This window comes from Panthera tigris, chromosome D2, assembly GCF_018350195.1.
Source record: "Panthera tigris isolate Pti1 chromosome D2, P.tigris_Pti1_mat1.1, whole genome shotgun sequence".
Lineage (NCBI taxonomy): Eukaryota > Metazoa > Chordata > Mammalia > Carnivora > Felidae > Panthera > Panthera tigris.
Window position 1 is genome coordinate 8,782,149 of NC_056670.1, and position 21,075 is coordinate 8,803,223.

Below are 21,075 nucleotides of genomic sequence, written 5' to 3' on the forward strand. Positions count from 1 at the left end.
GTGTACAGTTGTCTAGGGATCTGAAAGGGTATACAGGGAACCCTGAGATATGAAGAAGAATCTGAAAGGGGAAAATAAGAGTCAAGTGTATCCCTAGGATAGCAACTGCAGGCAGCAGCTTCAAGCTCTAGGCTGGTAAAATGAAGGGAACGGGGTAGGCGTCCCTCAGAGCTGAAGTGCAGAACTCCAAAGGAACCTGTTCCACTGCTGGGGGTATCTGAGCCCAGAGGAATGGCCCCACAGGTCTGGGACCCATATTGGCTGCCTGACGTTGGTACTTCTGATGGGGAAACACTGTAAAAGTGAATTCAGTGCCTTGTCCTCAGAGGACATTACACCTGACCGGGTGAAGAAGCATTGGTAAGGTGCTGACAGCACAGGACATAGAGGGGAAGCCCACAGGAAACAGGAGGAAGCATGTCCCTCTTCCCTCCACCCTTGCAACCCGCCAGCATATACTATTGGCAAAGTATGACAGCTGGCGAAACAGAAGTGTGGTTACAGTAGAAAAAGTCGGCTCAGCCAGCCTAGTCAAGCGATTAAAGTTAACATAAATAATACCGACAATTAGTGTCATTCGATAGTATTTAATTTGTGTACCATCTAATAGGATGCAGTGAGAATACAGCCAAAGATGCATAACCTGAGTCAAAGCAGAGAGGAACATCAAACCCATGTTGAGGCACACTCTTTAAAATAAATGACTTGTGGGGCGCCTGGGTGGCTCAGTCGGTTCAGCATCTGACTTCGGCTCAGGTCATAATCTCGTGGTTTGTGAGTTTGAGCCCTGCCTCGGGCTCTGTGCTGACAGCTCAGAGCCTGGAGCCTGCTTCGGATTCTGTGTCTCTCCATCTCTCGGCCCCTCCCCTGCTCATGTTCTGTGTCTCTCTGTCTCTCAATAATAAATAAACGTTAAAAAAAATTAAAAAAATAATAAAATAAATGACTTGTGGCATGACTGGGTTGCTCAGTCGGTTAAATGTCCAACTTCGACTCAGGTCAAGAGCTCGTGATTCATGAGTTTCAGCCCCATGTTGGGCTCTGTGCAGACAGCCTGGAGCCTGCTTCAGGTTCTGTCTCCCTCTCTCTGCCCCTCACCCGCTCATGCTCTTTCTCAAACAGTTAAAAAAAATTTTTTTTTTTAATAAATGACTTGTGATCTTCAAACATGTCATGATCATGCAAGTCAAGAAAACTAAGAAAGTGTCCCAGGTTGAAGGAGACTGAAGAAATAGCAAATTACAATGCAGGATCCTGGATTAAATCATTTTTCTGTAAAGGGAATTATTTAGAAAATGGGTGAAACTTGAATGAGGTCTGAGGATGAGGTGGTAGGTATTAGTGTTAGTTTCCTGATTTTGAGGATTGAAATGTGATTATGTATTCTTGTTAATAAAGTATATGAGGTGTTGGAATATGCTGACAACCTACTCTCAATAATTCAGAGAATAAAAGGTTATTTGCGCTACTCTTGCAAATGTGTTCTGAGTTTAAAATTATTTCCAAAGACTAATGTAGCTTGTACTTGATAAGTAAATCACCTACTCTTTAACTTAGTTAATAATGTTAAGCTACAAGTTAAAACACAGACTTAGTTAAAAATTGAACTGATTCTAAGAATCTTCCCTAGAGGAAGTCCGTGTATTCAGGGCAGAAGAGACAGGACTGTGAGCTGATTCCTGTGTGCTTATAACTCATACGTGGATCTTTGGGTCACATTCTTTGAAACAATAAAGGAAATTGGAGGGCATTGGCAGCTATAACTGGTAACCATGTTTACTCCCGAGTTGATGGTCTCTCGGCTCAGGCATTTTATTCTTGGGCTGACACTAGCCATCGTATGGGGAGGAAGAGGCATTGTGGATGTCCTGTGGGGAGGAAGGAGTGACTGGGTTATCTTAAGTAAACTTCCCCTCTGTGCCCTCTATATAATTACTAAACGTATGTTGTCAAACATTTACTAAGTATCAGGCCCTGTGCTATAAGTTGTCAAATTTAACTTTTAGTAAGCCAGGGGAGTGTGAATGAATGGCTATATTAGTGATGATGAGAATGTGGATCAGGGAGGAGACATCACTCTATCAACGTCATGTGGAACGTAGGAGCTATGGGTAGGAACCTTGTGGCATCCTTAATGTGACTAGAAATTAGACCCTGTAGACCGTGTTGTCTAATTGTACATTTTAGTTCATTCAGGCTGGTATAACAAAGTCCATAGACTGGGTGGTTTATAAACAGCAGATACTTATTTCTCACGCTTCTGGAGCCTGGGAAGTCTAAGATGACCGCCCTGGCAGATTTTGTGTCTGGTGAGGGCCTGCTTCCTGGTTCATAGAGGTCCGTTTTCTCCCTGTGTCCTCACATGGCAGACGTGGTGAGGGATCCCTTTGGGGCATGTTTTCTGAGGGCACTAATCCCATTCATGTGGTCTCCGCTCTAATGACCGAATCATCCCCCGAAGGCCCCACTTCCAAGTATTACGACATTGGGATTAGTTACCCACAAAATGATTTTTTTTTGGAGGGAAGGTGACATGGGGCATAAACAATCTATAGCATTATTTCATTTTTATTATTTTTTATTTTACAAATAATATTGGAATACATGTATATATTTTTTAATTACAACTATTCCTCTTTTTCTTCCTCCCCTTCCCAGTACAGGGACAGCAGTCCCAATGCAGGCCAGTGAGGGGAAGTGAAGAGGAACAGAATAGTGTGGCTGTTCCCATTACGGAAACACAGGACACTAGGGAGGTGAGGGTTAAGGAGATTATAGATAGAGGAAATGGTTGGCATGGGTGGAGATTGATTACATTGAGGGCAAGATGAAATGTATTGAAACTGATAGCCAAATTTCTCCCTGTTGAAAGTATTTACAAATATAGAAAGGCAGAAGACTAAGCAGAACCCTGAGGTGTTGACATAGAAATATTTATAGGTGCCTATGTCCACATATGTGTGTAGACACATGCATGTGTATATGCAAATGTACGTGTGTGTGTGTGTGTGTGTGTGTGTGTGTGTCCTCCATACATGTATTTCCTAGCTCTTTATACTGAGATTGCTTAGAAGCAAGTACATCCTCACAGCAATGAGCAGTACCTTCCAGAGTCTGGTGCCTAGATACTACCTTCCACTTAAAGGAAACAGAACTCTTTTGTAAATGGCTGATTCCAAACTTGGGCCAGGGAAAGCGGATGAACCTAAAATATCTTCTCGAGGGAGAAGGCAAAGAGCTGCTCAAGGAATAATGGGGGCATAGCAAAAGTACACAAAAGCCATCTCAAAGATGCTCCTGTTGGCCAAATCTGAAACAATTTGAGCATGAAAACAAGTAGTAAGAATGGAATATAATCTTTGGTACAAAACAGAAAACCATGAATCCGTACTGATACAGAAATAAATGAATGGGAGAAGGGGAACCTTTTCCTTACTAATATATGTATGAGGAATAATGGAAATAAAAAACCAGTATTTGGTAGTGACTGATTCAGGTGAGATTATTAACAGATACTAAGATTGGTGAGTGGATGAGGGACAGATTATTGGCATAATCTCAGAATATATCTCCACAAATACCAGTTTCAAAGGGGAGAATGGTGATTTTTTTGGCAGGGAAACCTACCAGACACCAAAATGACAAGATAATCAAGGCTAATATCACCACTGTCAACACTGCGTGTCCCATGACGCGACGCATTGATCTATCTTCTCTGTGGTTACTACCAAGAAAGCATGACCTAAGTCTGGTGATGAAACATAGGATAGACTCAGACTGGTGGCATCCAGGACCAGGAAGGAGAAAGATGTTGGGACAGCTGTTGAGATTTGAAGGGGGTTTGTGGATTTGACAGTAGTGTTCTGTTAAGGTTGATTTCCTGGCTTGCTTGTTTGGATGGTGGTTCTGTAGGAAAGTGCCCTCATTTTAGGAAAATGCATAATGGAGTACTTAGGAACTGTGGTGTATGGTGTCTGTTGTTTGATCTCAAATAGGAAAAGAATGATCATAAGAGGATAGTTGATTAAATAGATACATGCAAAAAGAATGCAGTGGAATGTTAACAGTTGGGGAATCTAGGTAAGGAGGATATCGGAATTTTTGCATTGTTCTTGGAACTTTTGTGAAATTTGAAATTATTTCAAAATGATTCATTAAAGAATTAATTTCTTTGGACCCACCACCTTTACATTGGTAGCCTGCCATGCTTTAACCATTGTTATTAGTTCAATGTGTAACCTTTTACATCTTCCTTTACCGTATAGTTAAAACCCACATATATGTATGTAAAAAGAATGTATAGTAAGAGTACTGTCTTACGTTAAGATTGTTTTAGTTACGCAAATTTTAAATGACCTCATGTAAACATTGATGAAGTCTGATTTATTATCGTAATGTTGAAAGAATACAAGTTCTGAATTATTATTAGTTGTCTGGAATAACAAAATGTTAAAACTGACATCTCAAACGAAGTAGAGATTGTCCCTCTCGTTGCCATATGGTAATGATACTTTAGCTAGTAAGCCGAAATGCATTCTGTAATTGGTTGTATCTTGTGAATGAACCCCACTCTTACATAAGTGCATAGGAAGTTTTATGTGCTGTTTGATGATTTGGGCTTCTTTTATTTATTTTTAATTTATTTTCTTTTAAATGTTTATTTTTGAGAGACAGAGTGCAAGTGGGGGAGGGGCAGAGAGAGAGGGAGACAGAGGGTCCAAAGCGGTTCTGTGCTGACAGCACAGAACCTGACGCAGGGCTCGAACCCATGAACTATGAGATTATGATCTGAGCTAAAGTCAGACGCTTAACACGCTGAGCCACCCAGGCGCCCTAGACTTCTTTTAAATTACAAATTGAAATTGAAAATATCTCTAAAAAAGGGAAGAAAGAAAATATTTCTTTTTAAAAAAAAATTTTTTTTTAACGTTTTATTTATTTTTTTTAATTTTTTTTTAACATTTTTATTTATTTTTGAGACAGGGAGAGGCAGAGCATGAACAGGGGAGGGTCAGCGAGAGGGGGACACAGAATCTGAAACAGGCTCCAGGCTCTGAGCGGTCAGCACAGAGCCCGACGCGGGGCTCGAACTCACGGACTGCGAGATCATGACTTGAGCCGAAGTCGGCCGCTTAACCGACTGAGCCACCTAGGCGCCCCAGAAAATATTTCTTAAAATCTTTAAAAGTCAGGTGCCTGGTTGGCTCAGTTAGTTAAGCGTTCGACTCTTTTTTTTTTTTTTCCAATATATGAAATTTATTGTCAAATTGGTTTCCATACAACATCCAGTGCTCATCCCAAAAGGTGCCCTCCTCAATACCCATCACCCACCCTCCCCTCCCTCCCACCCCTGGCATTCGACTCTTGATCTCAGCTCAGGTCTTTTTTTTTTTTTTTTTTTCCTTAATGTTTACTTTTTGAGAGAGTGTGAGCGGGGTAAGAGCAGAGAGAGAAAGAGGGAGACACAGAATCCAAAGCAGGCTCCAGGCTCCAAACTGTCAGCACAGAGCCCGATGTAGGGCTCAAACCCACAGACCGTGAGATCATGACCTGAGCCAAAGTCAGATGTTTAACTGACTGAGCTACCCAGGTACCCCTCAGCTCATGTCTTGATCTCAGGGTTGTGAGTTTAAGCCCCGCATTGGGCTCCATGCTGGACGTGAAGCCTACTTTAAAAAAGAACCGAAAAAAACCCAAAGCAAACCAAACAAACAAAAAAAAGCCCCCAAAACAAAAAACTTCAAAAGTCATCTAAATAAAGGAAATAAAAAACCATCATTAGGCAAACAACACATCAATGATTGCTGTAGACACTATCCATTAACAGATACTAATATTAGAAGGCTTTACATTTGAAGAGAAATGGCATAGTTGCATGGCCTGAAATGATCTCCTCCAAGATACTCACAATGTGAAAAATTGTAACCTTACAGCAGAGGACCCTGGCAGACAGAACTTTACCAGAGTGGTTAACGTCTCCAGTAATAAGACACAGCAACATGATGAACCCCGTGACCGGATGCTCTGAGAAGCACAGGTCTCTTCTGTGGTATTCTTGCCCAAAACATACAATATCCTCCCAATCATGAGAAAACATCAGCCAAACACATTGAGGGACATTCTACAAAATAACTGACCAGTATTCATCCAAGTGTCAAGGCTGTGAAAGATCAGGAAAGACTGAGGAGCGTCCCTCCAATCAGGTGGCATTTCCTGCACAGACTGCAGATACCACGTCTTAGAACTCCAGCTCATACTCTCTTCTGAATCTAGGACCAAACCTTCCACAGTCATAGTCCTCGATGGCTTCTGAGAATGGCAACATCTTCCAGGTTTTGCCCACTTCTTGGGAGATGAATCACAAATTCTGATCAGAAATATAAAATATGCTCATTTTTGGACTTCTCTTACTGCTCTTTAGCTCTGGAGAGGGAACTCAGGCTAGAGAGTGTTATCTTCCAGGTCGAATTCCTGTTCATTGTGCTGGGCCTTGGGTCCTTGAGAATGATACACTTGCGTAGAAACTTCATCCAGGGTGCCAAAGTCTGACTCTCTAAGGATGCTCAGTTCCCTAGAAACTCAGACTGTATTTTGTATAAACTCAAATGCCACTGGGGACACAGCGTGGTGGGACAGTGCAGGTATGTCCTAGGGACTTCAGTTATGCTGTGTTCTAAGGACTCTGAAGAGACAGCCAGAGATCACAGAAAGATAATGCCCATTTAGTAATCCCTGGTCCCATATCCATCCCAGCACGTCCTGGGGAGCTTGGAAATGCTAAGTGAGCTGAGAGCTCGCACAATGGACCTGTATTCTATAACGCATAGGGATTATATATATATACATACATACGTGTGTGTGTGTGTGTGTGTGTGTATATATATATATAGCTATACGTATAAAGATATATATATAGCTATATATATAAAGCTATATGTATAAAGCTATATGTATAAAGCTATATATATATAAAGATATATATATATATATATACACACATAAAGATATGTATATATATATATATATATATATTTAGAGCTTGGTTTCTGAACATGGGGCACTGTTGCCTTTAATCCTTTTGGTTGGGTCTTTCCTGGGTCTTGGGCACTTCCCTCACACACATGCTTATCGTCTCAGCCGCTTCCTGTCTGGGCCGCTCTGTCCTTTACCTTGGCCCTGCAAACTTGAGCTGCTCTCATGAATGCTATGTAATCGTGCCCTTTTACCTGTAAGAAGGTAACTTCATCTGGTATCAAAAACTTACAAATTAAGTACAAGCTTATTTTCTGTGCCTCGGAATCTTTTCAGATGATCTATTGAATCATTGTGGTTTCAACCTTTAATACCATTCTGATTGAAAAAAAAACAAACCTCTGGAGTAGAATTTTGATGCGAACATGATGCATAGAATGTGAATACCCCACCATTCTGCAAGTAATAATTTAGAGGAAGATACTTTGCATAATATACATGAAATGTTGAGAAAATAAAGTATTAAAATACAAGTACCTTATAATGCTCATAGATTAATGTTTTTGAAAACTGCACCCATCTTTCTTTGCATTTATTCTTGTTGTGGCGGAATAGTGGCCCCCAAAGAGGTGCACATCCTAATCCCTAGAATCTGAGAATATGTTACCTTACCTGGCAAAGGAGACTTAGCAAATGTGTTTAGGTTAAGGATCTTGAGATGCGAGACTATCTTGAGTTATCCCAGTGGGCCCAATATAATCACAAGAATTCTTCCAAGCAAAGAGGGAGGCAGGAAAGTCAAAGTCAGAGACATGTGACAACATGGGCAGAGGTGGCGGTGATGCAGGATGACAAGGCAAGGACAGCCTTTAGAAACTCGTAAAGGCAAAGAAGTGGATTCTCCCTCCCATAGAACATCCACAAGGAATGCAGCCCTGACACCTTGATTCTAGCCATGTGATACCTGTTGTGCCCTTCTGAATTCCAAGAGCATACTCAACTTGTGTTGTTTTAAGCCACTATGCATGGGGCGCCTGGGTGGCTCAGTCGGTTGAGCGCCGACTTCGGCTCAGGTCACGATCTCGCCGTCCGTGAGTTCGAGCCCCGCGTCGGGCCCCTGTGCTGACAGCTCAGAGCCCGGAGCCTGTTTCAGATTCTGTGTCTCCCTCTCTCTGACCCTCCCCCATTCATGCTCTGTCTCTCTCTGTCTCAAAAATAAATAAACGTTAAAAAAAAAAAAAAGATTTAAGCCACTATGCAGTAATTTGTTACAGCAGCAACAGGAAATTAAAACACCTCTAAACGGTTAATTTTGAATTATGAGGAGTATGAATTTGTTTTTCTTTAGGATAAGTGGGTACGTTTTTCTTGAGATATATAATTGACATATTAACATTGGGTTAATATGGACTTATATATCTACCAGCTGCTAAGTTTGTACCCTTAAACAACATCTCTCCTGTTCTCTGAACGCCCAGCCCTCAGTAACCAACATTCCACAATCTGTTTTTGTGAGATAAGCTTTTTTAGATTCCATATAACTGTTATCCTACAGTATTTGTCTTTCCCTTTCTGACTTCACTCCCATAATGACTTCAAGGTCTCTTCATAGAGTTGCAAGTGGACAAGATTTTCTTTCTCATGGCTGAGGAGTAGTGTGTTTTATGTATTTACCACACACCTTCTTTATCCATGCATCTGTTGATGGACACTTACATTGTTTCCATATCTCGGGTATCGTGAATAACAATGCAGTAAACATGAGAGTGCATGTATCTCTTCAGTGTCCTGTTTTCATTTTTTAAAAAAAATTTAATGTTTATTTTGATAGCGCATGCACACGAGTGGGGGAGGGACAGAGAGAGCGAGACAGAATCCGAAGCAGGCTCCAGGCTCTGAGCTGTGAGCCCAAAGCCTGACATGGGGCTTGAACCCACAAACCGTGAGATCATGACTTGAGCCAAAGTTGGACCCTCAACCGACTGAGCCACCCAGAAGCCCCCGAGAGAATATGCTTTTGTAAAGTACATATTAAAGTACACAAAAATCAAAGAGAAAAAAATATGTACAAAAATTTGTTCAGATTCTTAGTGGAATGTTGTCAAAGAATATTGAGCCTTTCATTGAAAGGGTCGATCTCTTGGGGTGCCTGAGTGGCTCAGTTGTTTGGGCGACCAACTTCGGCTCAGGTCATGATCTCACCACTTGTGAGTTCGAGCCCCGCTTCAGGCTCTGTGCTGGCACCTCAGAGCCTGGAGCCTGCTTCGGATTCTGTGTCCCGCTCGCTCTCTGCCCCTCCCTCGCTCCTGCACGCGCTCTCTCTCAACAATAAAACGTTAAAAAAATAAATAAATAAATAAATAAAAAACGGTCAATCTCCCATTTCTTCAAGTAATTTTAACGTCACAGAAGAAAGAATATGTAGACGAATAAAGAAATTTTGTTTTGGACTGTCGATTTTCTGATGTATCCTCAGTTATCATTCATTGTTGTCGTGATTTTGATGAACAAGCTTTCTTGATACCGCCCTTGACCCCTGGCTTTTTATTTCCTGAGAGAGTTGCTGATGGTGACAGATCCTAATTTTTTTCATATATTCTTTTATTGTGTTGATGGAGTCTATTTCATAGTATTTCAAAAAGTGAACTCGACAAACAGGTTCCTTTCCTTGACAGCTCTAGTCTAAATGGCACACTGGCGTCACATAGAATTCAGCTGCAATCCGCAACTTTTGGGGAGTCCCTGACGGGCTCTGACTGCTTGGGTAACTAGGTCAAGCTCCCCAAACTTCCCACGTGCTAGGTAAAGACTGCACTCTCAGCCACCCTCCAGCCACTGGTCGGTGAATCTGCAGGGAAAGGTAGTTTTCTGCCTTTCGGCGCGGACTGCTCACACTGTCCGGTTCTGCGCATGCCTAGTTCTGCGCATGCTTAGTACAGCCTTCTGCCTCTGGGCACTTCCGCCAGGCTTTTCCTCCCCTCCCGTTCTCCTCACTTCTCGCGTGGGAGGCGGTTCCCCGGCCGCCGAATCTCTGCGCTTTTCTGGGGTCAGTGCCTGATGACGAGGGAGCGATAGGTGAGCGCGGGACGGTTGGACGAGGGCCGAGGGGGGCGCTGCGCTGACTGGGAAGTCGCGGGCGGCTGTAGGCGGTCGGTGCCCGATCGCGTGGAGGAGGTCCGTGGACCGGTGACGGCGGGATGGGGACGTGTCCATCAGCACTAGAGGTCGGGCCGCCCCGGTGCTCAGTCCCTGCCGGAGCGGCCGGGGCCGTTCGCGGGGCCCGGTTCTGGAGGCCGCGGGAGGAGGGCGTGTGCCCGGAGGCGGTGGGAGAGGGACGGCGCCGCGGCCGGGAAGGGGGCGCGAGCGCGTCGGGCGGAGGCGGGGCGGTCCGGGAAGACGGGCGCCCCTGCCTGGGCTGAGTCGGTTACCGCCCCGCCTCTTGGTTCTCCTTGTCTCCTTCCTGGAGTCCCCCGAGCGGCTCTCCAGTCGGGTGCGCGACTGCTTCTTGAGGTGTGGTGTTACTCAGTCCGGCATTAGGGAAGGATCTCCAAGAATCCCTTACTTTTTGTCTCATTGAATAGAAACATTGTTTGTTTGTTTGTTTGTTTTTCTTCTCGAAGGTTACTGACTTGTTCAGAATCACAGTTAGTGGCGAAGCCTGGAAGTTGTGTCTCCCGACTCCAGAGAGACTGCCTGCTTTTCCACACGAGGAAAGGCAAATTGCTTTATAAAAAGATCCTTGTTTTTAAAATTTTTATTTTTGAGAGAGAGAGAGAATGACTGTGAGTGGGGGAGGGGCAGAAAGAGAGGGAGACACAGAATCTGAAGCAGGCTTCATCCAGGTTCTGAGCTGTCAGCACAGAGCCCGATGGGAGGCTTGAACTCAGGAAGTGTGAGGTCATGACCTGAGCGAAGTCAGGCGCCTAACCTACTGAGCCACGCAGGTGCCCCTGTAAAAAGATCCTTTTGAGAAAACCCAACCAGGACGAAGAAAACATAGACCTGTCCTTAAAGCACTGCTTTTTACCATTTTCTGTGGAATCGCTAACCAAAGGTTTAGTAACAGTAGGAAAATTGATAAACAGATCAGTCAGGAGTATTTTTTTGTAAGTTTATTATCACGACAGAGAGAGAAATAGAGCGAGTCAGGAAAGGGCAGAGAGGGAGAGAGAATCCCAAGCAGGTTCCACACTGTCAGCACAGAGCCTGGTGCAGGCCTTGGTCCCACGAACCCTGAGATCGTGACCTGAACCAAGAATCGAGGCTGAACTGACTGAGCCCCCCAGCTGCCCCAGGTCGGGAAGTTTTTTGTTTTTTGTTTTTGTTTTTGTTTTTGTTTTTTTTTCTTTTTACAGTAGTTTGGTGAAGAGTTAATGTTGCTTCACTGAGTATATTGTTTTATTTAAACTAGCTTTTTTATTTAAATTTTTTTTTTGTTTTGTTTTTTGTTTTTGTTTTTTTGTGAGCATCACGAGAGGTTTAAACTGTGAAAAAATCCCCAGGAAGCAAATATTTACATTTAGGTGTTCTTTGAGCATCTGCTGTCCTTTCTGAAGGTGAAGGGTACTGACACGCTTCCTATCTATTGGGTTGTATAGTTTTATAGGGCAGGAGCGTTCAGGAGCCACCAGGCAGGCCAGCTCTTTTAGGACCTCATTCCTCCTGTAACTCAGCACAGCACCAGAGTTGTCTACACTTTTCCAAGACAGCAGAAAATGAACAAATCCCAGGTAAGTTGTTCATTCCCCACTTTATTTTGCGACGGACTTGGTGAATCCCATTGCAATGGGAAATTAGCAATAGATAGAAATCTACCTTTACAGAAAATACAGAGTCACAGATCAATAGCAAGACTAAGGTGGTTTGTAGATGCATGCTGATCATTCTATATTTTAGAGTTTCTAAACTGACCTACAAATAACATCTCTGTTGTTTCTGATAACCATGGAGAAAGGAAGACACAGTCTTTTGCATACAGACAATTCTTTCAAGACACAAAGACTTCTTGGATGATATCTTTTTTGGTTTTAACATAGGGACGCATAGTGAATATCCTTCCTGTGACAGCCTCGAAACGAGTGCCTAAAACTGTTCCTCACTGAGAGTAAAAGGGTCTGAGAGATAGTTCAAGTAGTTAATTTAATGATGGTCATGGTCGATCCTGGTGTCAAACCCGATATGTTCAGAGGAATGAATGGTCTACATGCCTGTTAACAAAAACTCTCCATAACTACTTTAGCCAGGTTGTGTCTGCGAGTTTTATAGCAGATGGTTCAAAGTTAAATTCTCTGGTAAATGTGTCTGAGCTTCTCAAATTCATCCTATGGATTTCTGTCTTGGTTTTTCCCTTCCACTTTTTTGGGGTTTGTCCAGGTAAAATTGCCAATGATTTAATTGTAATTGCCTTCCTTCAAGAACTGCTCCATTACTCTTCTGACAGTCTCTCCTGGGGAGTCTGCTTTGTCTCTTCTGATGGCTCTTTCCTGTAGCCTTCCTCATTGTACCCCATCGTTCAGTTCCAAGTTTGTATCCTTTGTCTACCAGTCTTAACGTTTATCTCTACATGTATCCTGGAAAAATAATACTGCTTATTATTTTGAGCACTTCTAAAAATATGTAAATTATCTTAATGTTTATATGACAGGCATTTTCTCCCCTCAGTACACTAGTAATTTGAGATCTATCCATAGGAAGTGTATTTATTTACTTTTTTAAATAAATAGTTTTTTAAAAATTTTATTAGAGTTTGTGAGTGGGGGAGAGGGGCAGAAGGAGAGAGAGAAAGAGGGAGAGAGAGAGAGAGAATGAGAATATCTTTTTTTTTTAATTTTTTTAACGCTTATTCATTTTTGAGACACAGAGAGAGACAGAGCATGAGCAGGAAAGGGGCAGAGAGAGAGGGAGACACAGAATCCGAAGCAGGCTCCAGCCTCCGAGCTGTCAGCGCAGAGCCCGGTGTGGGGCTGGAACTCACGAACCGTGAGATCATGACCTGAGCCGAAGTGGGACGCTCAACCAACTGAGCCACCCAGGCGCCCCGAGAATGAGAATATCTTGAGAGAGAATATCTTAATCAGGCTCCACTTAGGGTGGATCTTGACCCAGAGCTGACTCTCAACAATCATAAGATCATGACCTGAGCTGAAATCAAGAGTCCGATGCTTCACCACCTAGGCACCCCTGTAGTTTGTTTCTTCTAATGTTGGATTTTCCTGCTGTCTGGACACAGTGTATCCTAAATACTATATTTCATTGGTCGACATTCAGGTAATTCCATTTTTCATTGATATAAATGCTGCTGTGAATATCCTTGACATTCTCTGATAAATGCAAATGTATCTCCACTCATGAACATTGCTTCTCAGAGTGAGGATCTTTGGCCAGAAATGGCAGCGTCCCCTCGAAACTTGTTTGACATGCAGATTGTGATCCACCATCCCAAACCTACTGGAAGAGAACTTTTGGAGGCCAGGCCCAGCAATCTGTGTTTTTAACAGGATGTCCGTGTGATGGTGTTAAGTTTAAGAATCATTGCTCCAATGTCCAGTGATTAATATTTTTGAGTTATAGGATATGAAGATTTCTAATTTTTCTAGGTAAATTGTTATTTATTAGAAAACTACTTTTCCTCCTTTCTCTCCAGATGTAAAAATTATTTTTACATTAAAGGGTGAAGAACTTCATTGTTTAATTTCCACGGGTCTGATTATTTAGTTTGTGCAACTTTCATAAATTTATGGCTTTTTAGGTTGTCTTATTCCGCTCAGTTTTGTAAGAATTCCTGTGTATTTTATTTTATTTATTTATTTTTTAAAGTTTAAAGGGCATTGAGGAGGGCACGTGTTGGGATGAGCACTGAGTGTTGTACGGAAACCAATTTGACAATAAATTATATTTAATATATATAAAAAATTTATTTATTTATTTTGAGAGAGACATAAACAGCGTAAGTCGGGGAGGGGCAGAGAGGGAGACATAGAATCTGAAGCAGGTTCCAGGCTCCGAGTTACCAGCACAGAGCCCGACTCAGGACTCAAACCCACAAACCGTGAAATACGACCTTAGCTGAAGTTGGACACTCAAGTGAGTGAGCCACCCAGGTGCCCCACCAGGCAGATTTCTAATGCATTAATTAAAAGCTTAAAATTCTACCTCAGTGGAGATTTAACATGCCAGTGTGATTTTCCAGGTACTTGTCAAAAATTGTTAAATTTCCCCCAAATCCTAGAGTCTTCACAATTAGATGGTAATTTCAAACAATACTACTTTCGGAAATCTCTTTTATTTAGAAATCCTGCACCTCTTTCTTTTGATCAGAAATTACATAGCTTTTCTTCAGCTTATAAAACAAATTCTACTTAAAATAAGTTTTATTTTTAAAATAACAAGTAGATTGCCAGCTTACAGAGACCTGGGGGAGCAGGTTCCATCCTCAGTTCTCTGCAAATGCTGCTGTCACTGTCGGTGCCCCGATGTCCCTCTCCCTGAAGCTACCAGTTGTTCCGTCTCCACATTTAATGTATGTGTAAGCCATTCCATTGCTTCTCGGCCACTCTTAGCATTTGCAGATGTTGTACTTACTGTCAGTCCTTCAAGGTAACTGCTGAGACAGACTCCTTTCACAATGATTATGGCTTCTTGAGTCAAAAGAGTTTTTTCTGGGTCCTGAGAATGTGGTTTGTATAGAAGTCTGTCATCCACTGAAACCATATTTGTAAATGAGATACTAGCAGACCTAAGTTCCTTGTTTTGTCTATGGGAACAACTACAGAATGTTTTTGCACATATGTTTTAGTTCTGCCGCACCAATAAGAGATCACAGTGGAAGGCAGTCCTCGCTCTGTTCCGAGAAGTCTTTGGCTGTGAAACTTTCCAAAGGGATCTGTATGTTCTGTCCAGTACATCAACTCCAACCTAGCTTGAGGTCATAGGGTTCAGGTATTTCTGCACTGCGACTGTTGAAACAGTTTCCCATGGGTGATTAGAAATGCGCTCTGAAGTCCGTATCTTCATGGTGCTGTCAGCCTGCATGATGACCCTGGCGTCCTGTAGGAGACAGACATCAGGTCACTTTCTTCCCATACGATTTGTCTGAGAACTCTTTTTGAAAACTTGAGTTTCCCCACTGTTTTGCAGTGTGATGTATGTCATAGTGCATACATCTATGTCTGGGTCCTTTCGCGCTCTATTCATTTCCACTGCTTAGTTTGGCCCTTCTTAGGCCAGTACCACATTTGATAAAAAATATTTCAAGTGAGTGGTGTACATCCTTCCACACTTTTTTCGTCTTCAGCAGGATCCTGGCTTCAGTTGGCCCTTTGTGTTCCTGTACAAATACTGTTAGCATTCACAAAATAACCTGCTGGAACTTTATTTGCAGTTGAATTGAATCTATAAGTCAATGTGGGAAAAATTGCTTATTTTCTGATATTGAATATTCTGCCTGTGAACATGATGTATTTTCTACATTTATGTAAGTCTTTAGTAATTTTAAAAGATTCTTTGTGTGTGGAATTCTTGCACACCTATTGTTAGAGTTATTTCTATGTGTTTAGCATTTTTATTAATATATATGCTTTTTTTTTTTTTGAGAGAGAGAGAAAGAGAGGGTGAGAAAGAGAGGGGAGAGGGGCAAAGGGAGAGGGAGAGAGGGAATTTTAAGCAGAGTCCACACTCAGGGCAGAGCCTGACAGTCCTGGATTCCATGACCCTGGGATCATGACCTGAGCCTAAATCAAGAGTTGGATGCTCAACCAAGTGAGCCATTCAGGATCCCCTAATATACCTGTATATATTTTTTTAATTTTTATTTTTTAAATTATTTTTTAATTAATTTATTGTTTAATTTACATCCTAGTTAGCATATAGTGCAACAATGATTTCAGGAGTAGATTGCTTAATGCCCCTTACCCATTTAGCCCATCCCCCCTCCCACAATCCTCCAGCAACCCTCTGTATGTTCTCTATATTTAAGAGTCTCTTTTTTGTCCCCCTCCCTGTTTTTATGTTATTTTTGCTTCCCTTCCTTTGTGTTCATCTGTTTAGTATCTTAAATTCCTCATATGAGTGAAGTCATATGATACTTGTCTTTCTCTGACTGACAGATTTCGCTTAGCATGATACCCTCCAGTTCCATCCATGTAGTTGCAAATGGCAGGATTTTATTCTTTTTGATTGCTGAGTAATACTCCAGTGTGTGTGTGTGTGTGTGTGTGTGTGTGTGTGTGTGTGTATACACACACACATACACATACATATACAGATACACACACACACACACACACACATACATACATACACATACATTCATTTTGCATCTTCTTTATCCATTCATTCATCCATGGACATGTGGACCCTTTACATACTTTGGCTATTGTCAGTAGTGCTGCTATAAACATTGGGGTGGATGTGCCCCTTTGAAACAGCATATCTGTATCCCTTGGGTAAATACCAAGCAGTGCAATTGCTGGGTCTTAGGGTGGTTCTATTTTAAATTTTTTGAGGAACCTCCATACTGTTTTCCAGAGTGGCCGCACCAGTTTGCATTCCCACCAGCATTGCAAAAGAGATCCTCTTTCTCCGCATCCTCGCCAACATCTATTGTTGCCTGAGTTGTTAATGTTAGCCATTCTGACAGGTGTGAGGCGGTATCTCATTGTGGTTTTGATTTGTATTTCCTTGATGATGAGTGATGTTGAGCATTTTCTCATGTGTCTGTTAGCCATCTGGATATCTTATTTGGAAAAGTGTCTACTCATGTCTTTTGCCCATTTCTTCACTGGATTATTTGTTGGGTGTTGAGTTTGATAAGTTCTTTATAGATGTTGGATACTAACCCTTTATCTGATATGTCATTTGCAAATATCTTCTCCCATTCCATTGGTTGCCTTTTAGTTTTGCTGATTGTTTCCTTTGCTGTGCGGAAGCTTTTTATTTTGATGAGGTCCCAATAGTTCAGTTTTGCTTTTGTTTCCCTTGGCTCCAGTGACGTGTTGAGTAAGAAGTTGCTGCGGCTGAGGTCAAAGAGGTTTTTGCCTGCTTCCTTCTCTAGGATTTTGATGGTTTCCTGTCTTGCATTTAGGTCTTTCATCCATTCTGAGTTTTTTTTTGTGTGTATTATACATATATTTTCAATTGTACTTTTTAATTGCTTGTTGCTGACATGTTATTTTTTATATATTGACCTTAAATCAACAATTTTTCTACACTAATTTACTATACCTAATAATTTATCTCAACCTTATTTGCATTTTTTATATATACACATGTGTAATCTGGTATTAGTGACACTGCTGTTTACTTTTTCCAATTCATAAAACCTTTTTTTCTTTATTGCCCTCTTAGGTCCTCCAATATATGATACTCAATAGATGCAAAGAGTAGGTTTCCTTGTCTTTATTCTGTTCTCAAAGGGGAAGTTTTCCTCTCAATATGCGATTTTTGCTGCATTTTTTTTTTGCATTTCTTACCACATCAAGGATGTCCACTTCTATTCCTAGTTACCTAAAGTTTTTATTTTCTTCATGAGTGCCTTTTAAACTTTATTAAATGGTTTTGGACATCTATTGAAATCATATTATTTGTCTCCTTCATTTTCTTAGTTGGTGAATTACATTAATTTTTAAATGTAAAACTACCTGGATATTTCTGAAATAAATCTAACTGGGTCATGCTAATATTTTGTTTCGGGTTTTTGTTTCTATGTCTATGAGAGAGATTGACCACTAAGTTTTTGGCCAGGGGGAGATATGTTCTTCGTAGGTTTTAGTATTTAGCATCAAAGTATGTTGAATTCATAACATGAATTCTTGAGTGTTTCCTCTTGGTTTCTCTACAAGATTTTGTTTTATTGCTACTTCTTTCTTAGATATACATCCATATGTGGCACCATCTGTGCATGGAGTTTGTTTCTCCTTCCTTCCGTCCTTCCTTTCTTCCACACCCAATCAGGGGCTCATTTTATACTCTGTTTGTATGATGTTGGCCTTTTCTTTCAGGAGATTCTACATGTAAGTAACACCATATGGTGTTTGTTTTCTCTCTTGACTTACCATAATGCCCTCAAGGTCTGTCCATATTGTCACAAATGGTAGGATTTCCTTTTTCCTTTGTTTTTATGGTTGAATAGTATTCCATTGTGTGTGTTTACACACCACATTTTCTTTATCCCATCCATTCCTCTGTTGATGGACACTTACACTGTGTCATGCCTCAGCTATTGTAACCAATGCTGCAGTGAACAAGGGATTAAGGTGTGTTTTGCAATTTTGATTCCATTTCTTTTGGATTTGTGCCTAAAAGTGGGATTTCTGGATCATCTGGTAGTTCCATTTTCAATTTTTTGAGGGACCGCCATAGTGTTCTCCAAGGTAGCTGCGCCAATTTACATTCCCACCAACAGTGAAGGGTTCCCTTTTTACGCCACATTCTTGCCATTTATTATCTCTTGTCTTTTTGATGGTAGCCATGCTGAGAGGTGTGAAAGTGATATTTCATTGTGGTTTTGGTTTGCATTTCCTTGATGATTCGTGATATTGAGCACCTTTGCATATACATATTGGCGTTTGTAGGTCTTTGGAAAAATGTCGGTTCAGGTCCTTTGCTCATTTTAATTGGATTATTTGCTGGTTTGCTTTTTGAGTTGTATGAGTTGTTTGTACATTTTGGATATTAACGTCTTATCAGATACATGATTTGTGAATATCTTTTCCCAATCTGTAGGTTACTTTTCAGTTTATGGACTGTTTGCTGGGCAGGGCTCTTAAGTTGGATGAAGTCTTGTTTGAGCTTTTGTTGCGTTCCTTTTGGCATCTTATCCAAAAAAACATGATCCTAGAGAACAATGTGGAGCTTCTCCCCTATGTTTTCTTCTAGGAATTGTATGGTATCAGTTCTTATGTTTAAGTCTGATTCATTTCAAGTTAATTTGTATGAGTGGTGTAAGATAGGAGTATAGTTTCATTCTTTTGCATGTTGGTATCCCGTTTTCCCACCATCATTTACCGAAGAGACTATCCTTTCCCCATTGTGTGTTTTTGGCGCCCTGTGAAAAATGAGTCGACCATATAAGCGTGGGTGTATTGGGGGGTTTCTCTTCTGCTCCATTTGACTGCAACTGTTTTTATCACTGAAATAAGTGTCCCTTTCGCTGCAGTTGGTATTCCCTGTAACGTACCTTAATTAGGCCTTCCTTTGCTTCGTTCATTAACCATTTATGAATAGTTAGTACGTGTCCTAATGTGTGCCAGCTGGTGAGGATTCTAAGAATGAGACCGCTCTTTATAAGGAGAAACTCTTAGAACTGTGTAGGGCATTAAAAGAAACTCACGTGATTTTGACGCTACTGTAAGTCCTACGGTGGGGATCCTGTTTTGTTTTCCTCATGATTTTTCATTTCTGGTTAAAAATGAAAAGACAAGATTTTCAAGGCTAAAATAACATAATTGTTTTTTGTATTGGGTGACGTACCCCATTTGTATTTGTTCTTGTGAGGCTTTAGTCCCTCCATCTGACAATGTATTTATTCCCTATGCTTTTTGTTGGTTGTGTGGGGCACCCCGATTGAGTGGGAGCCGGTAGGGGGTGCCAGTGAAGAATTCACTCAAGAGAGAACAGAGGAAATAGAAGTTTACCGGATACCCTGCAAGGGAGCAGCGGGCGGGATGGCAAAGGGGAGACCGTCTGCTACTAGGCGGTGGTGAGGGGCTGTAGTTCTAGAGTAGCTGTAACTTTTCCCCCTTTTTTGGTAATCTTAGGCCTGTGCCTGCCGTGGGCAGCCCATTGGTCAGTGAGGGCCTGTGGCTTAATGAGCCTGTTCACGTCAGCTTGGTGGTCGTGGTCGTGGTCGCTGTGGGTCCTTTTGCCTTGCTCAAGCTTTGACTGCTCAAGCCTGTTGTATACACAAGTGGTCTCTAGAGGTTGTTCGTTTGTATTTTATTGGATTATTTTGTTTTGTTTTTTCAACACTGCATCAGTCAGCTTGTGTCATAACAAAGGATTCCTAAATTTATTTTTTGTTTGTGTCTGTGATCTTAGGGGCTAAGGCGTGGCTCTGTTCCCTGTGCTGTGCATTGTGGGGTCAAGGATGAAGGATGATGTCTCTGAAAACTTCTCCCTGAAGTGACACATTTCCCTTGTACTACTTTTCATTGGACAAAGCAAGTCACGTGGCCCAGGTTCATGTCAGGGGCAGGATTTCTAATGTACCCTTATGGGCAGGCTGGGGGGCCAGGACTTAAAGTTTACTCCTACTAGAGTGGTTCAGTATTTAAGTTTTATTCTAATATTAATTATCATTTAAGTTTAAATTGTGGTTATAGTTTGTAATTTTCTATTAACATATGAAAGGACCTTTATTATTACTGCAATTCGACCTTTACATTTACTTCAGTCATCTTCTGCTATCCCGTATTTTGTGGAAGGCCTCTGAAGTATTTTGTTTCCCTTAATGAAGAATATTTGTAATACTGTTTTTCAGACAGTTTCATGGGGCACCTGGGTGGCTCAGTGGCTTTAGCATCCTTCTCGTGATTTCAGTCCAGGTCATGATCTCACGGTTCCTGGGATGGAGCCGTGCTTGGGGCTCCACACTCACAGCATGGAGCCTGCGTGGGACCCTCTCTGTCCCTTTCTCTCTGCCCCTCCCCTGCTCGTGCTCTTTCTCTCTCTCAAAATAAAGAAAGAAACCTAAAAAAATTTCTTGAAGCAGTTTCATTAAAGGACAGAGCTGGTATGTCAGGAATGATTTGGAATCGAATATATCTCTTGATTGGTGAATTCTAATTATGTGCCCGGATAATACTACGTTAAGTAAGTTTTCTGGATTAGCTAGTGCAATCCTACACCACCTTTATGCTGTAGGTACTGAAATTACAGAAGCGTATAAGGATTTACGTTCGGGATCTCTATAGAATAGTTCATTTGCAGAAAGTGCAGTTTGAGAAGTGGACAAATTTGAGATGTCCTGACTCCTAGTCGACCGGAAGATGCCTCTTCTGGCAATTTGCTACTTGAAACGTGGGAACCGGAACTCACATTACAAACGATACTGGAAGTGTTCTCAGTGGTTCCCGAGGTGCCTCCTGGTTTTGAAAATGACTCAGG

At 41.6% G+C, this 21,075-nt stretch overlaps 2 protein-coding genes and 1 pseudogene across 2 annotated transcripts in view; 2 read left to right on the top strand and 1 right to left on the bottom strand.

The window, feature by feature from the left end:
* LOC102954924 (zinc finger protein 525-like) overlaps window positions 1–11,651 on the top strand; it is a 43,254-nt gene extending 31,603 nt beyond the window's left edge. The window contains exon 6 of the mRNA XM_042959800.1: window positions 11,571–11,651. Coding sequence (XP_042815734.1) covers window positions 11,571–11,578 — 8 coding nt within the window. The 3' untranslated portion in view covers window positions 11,579–11,651. The remainder of the gene's footprint in view (window positions 1–11,570) is intronic.
* LOC102965272 (zinc finger protein 33B-like) overlaps window positions 11,615–21,075 on the top strand; it is a 33,342-nt gene continuing 23,881 nt past the window's right edge. Inside the window, 1 exon segment of the mRNA XM_042959801.1 lies at window positions 11,615–11,702. Coding sequence (XP_042815735.1) covers window positions 11,688–11,702 — 15 coding nt within the window. The 5' untranslated portion in view covers window positions 11,615–11,687.
* Window positions 14,428–14,985, bottom strand: LOC102956452 (annotated as a pseudogene).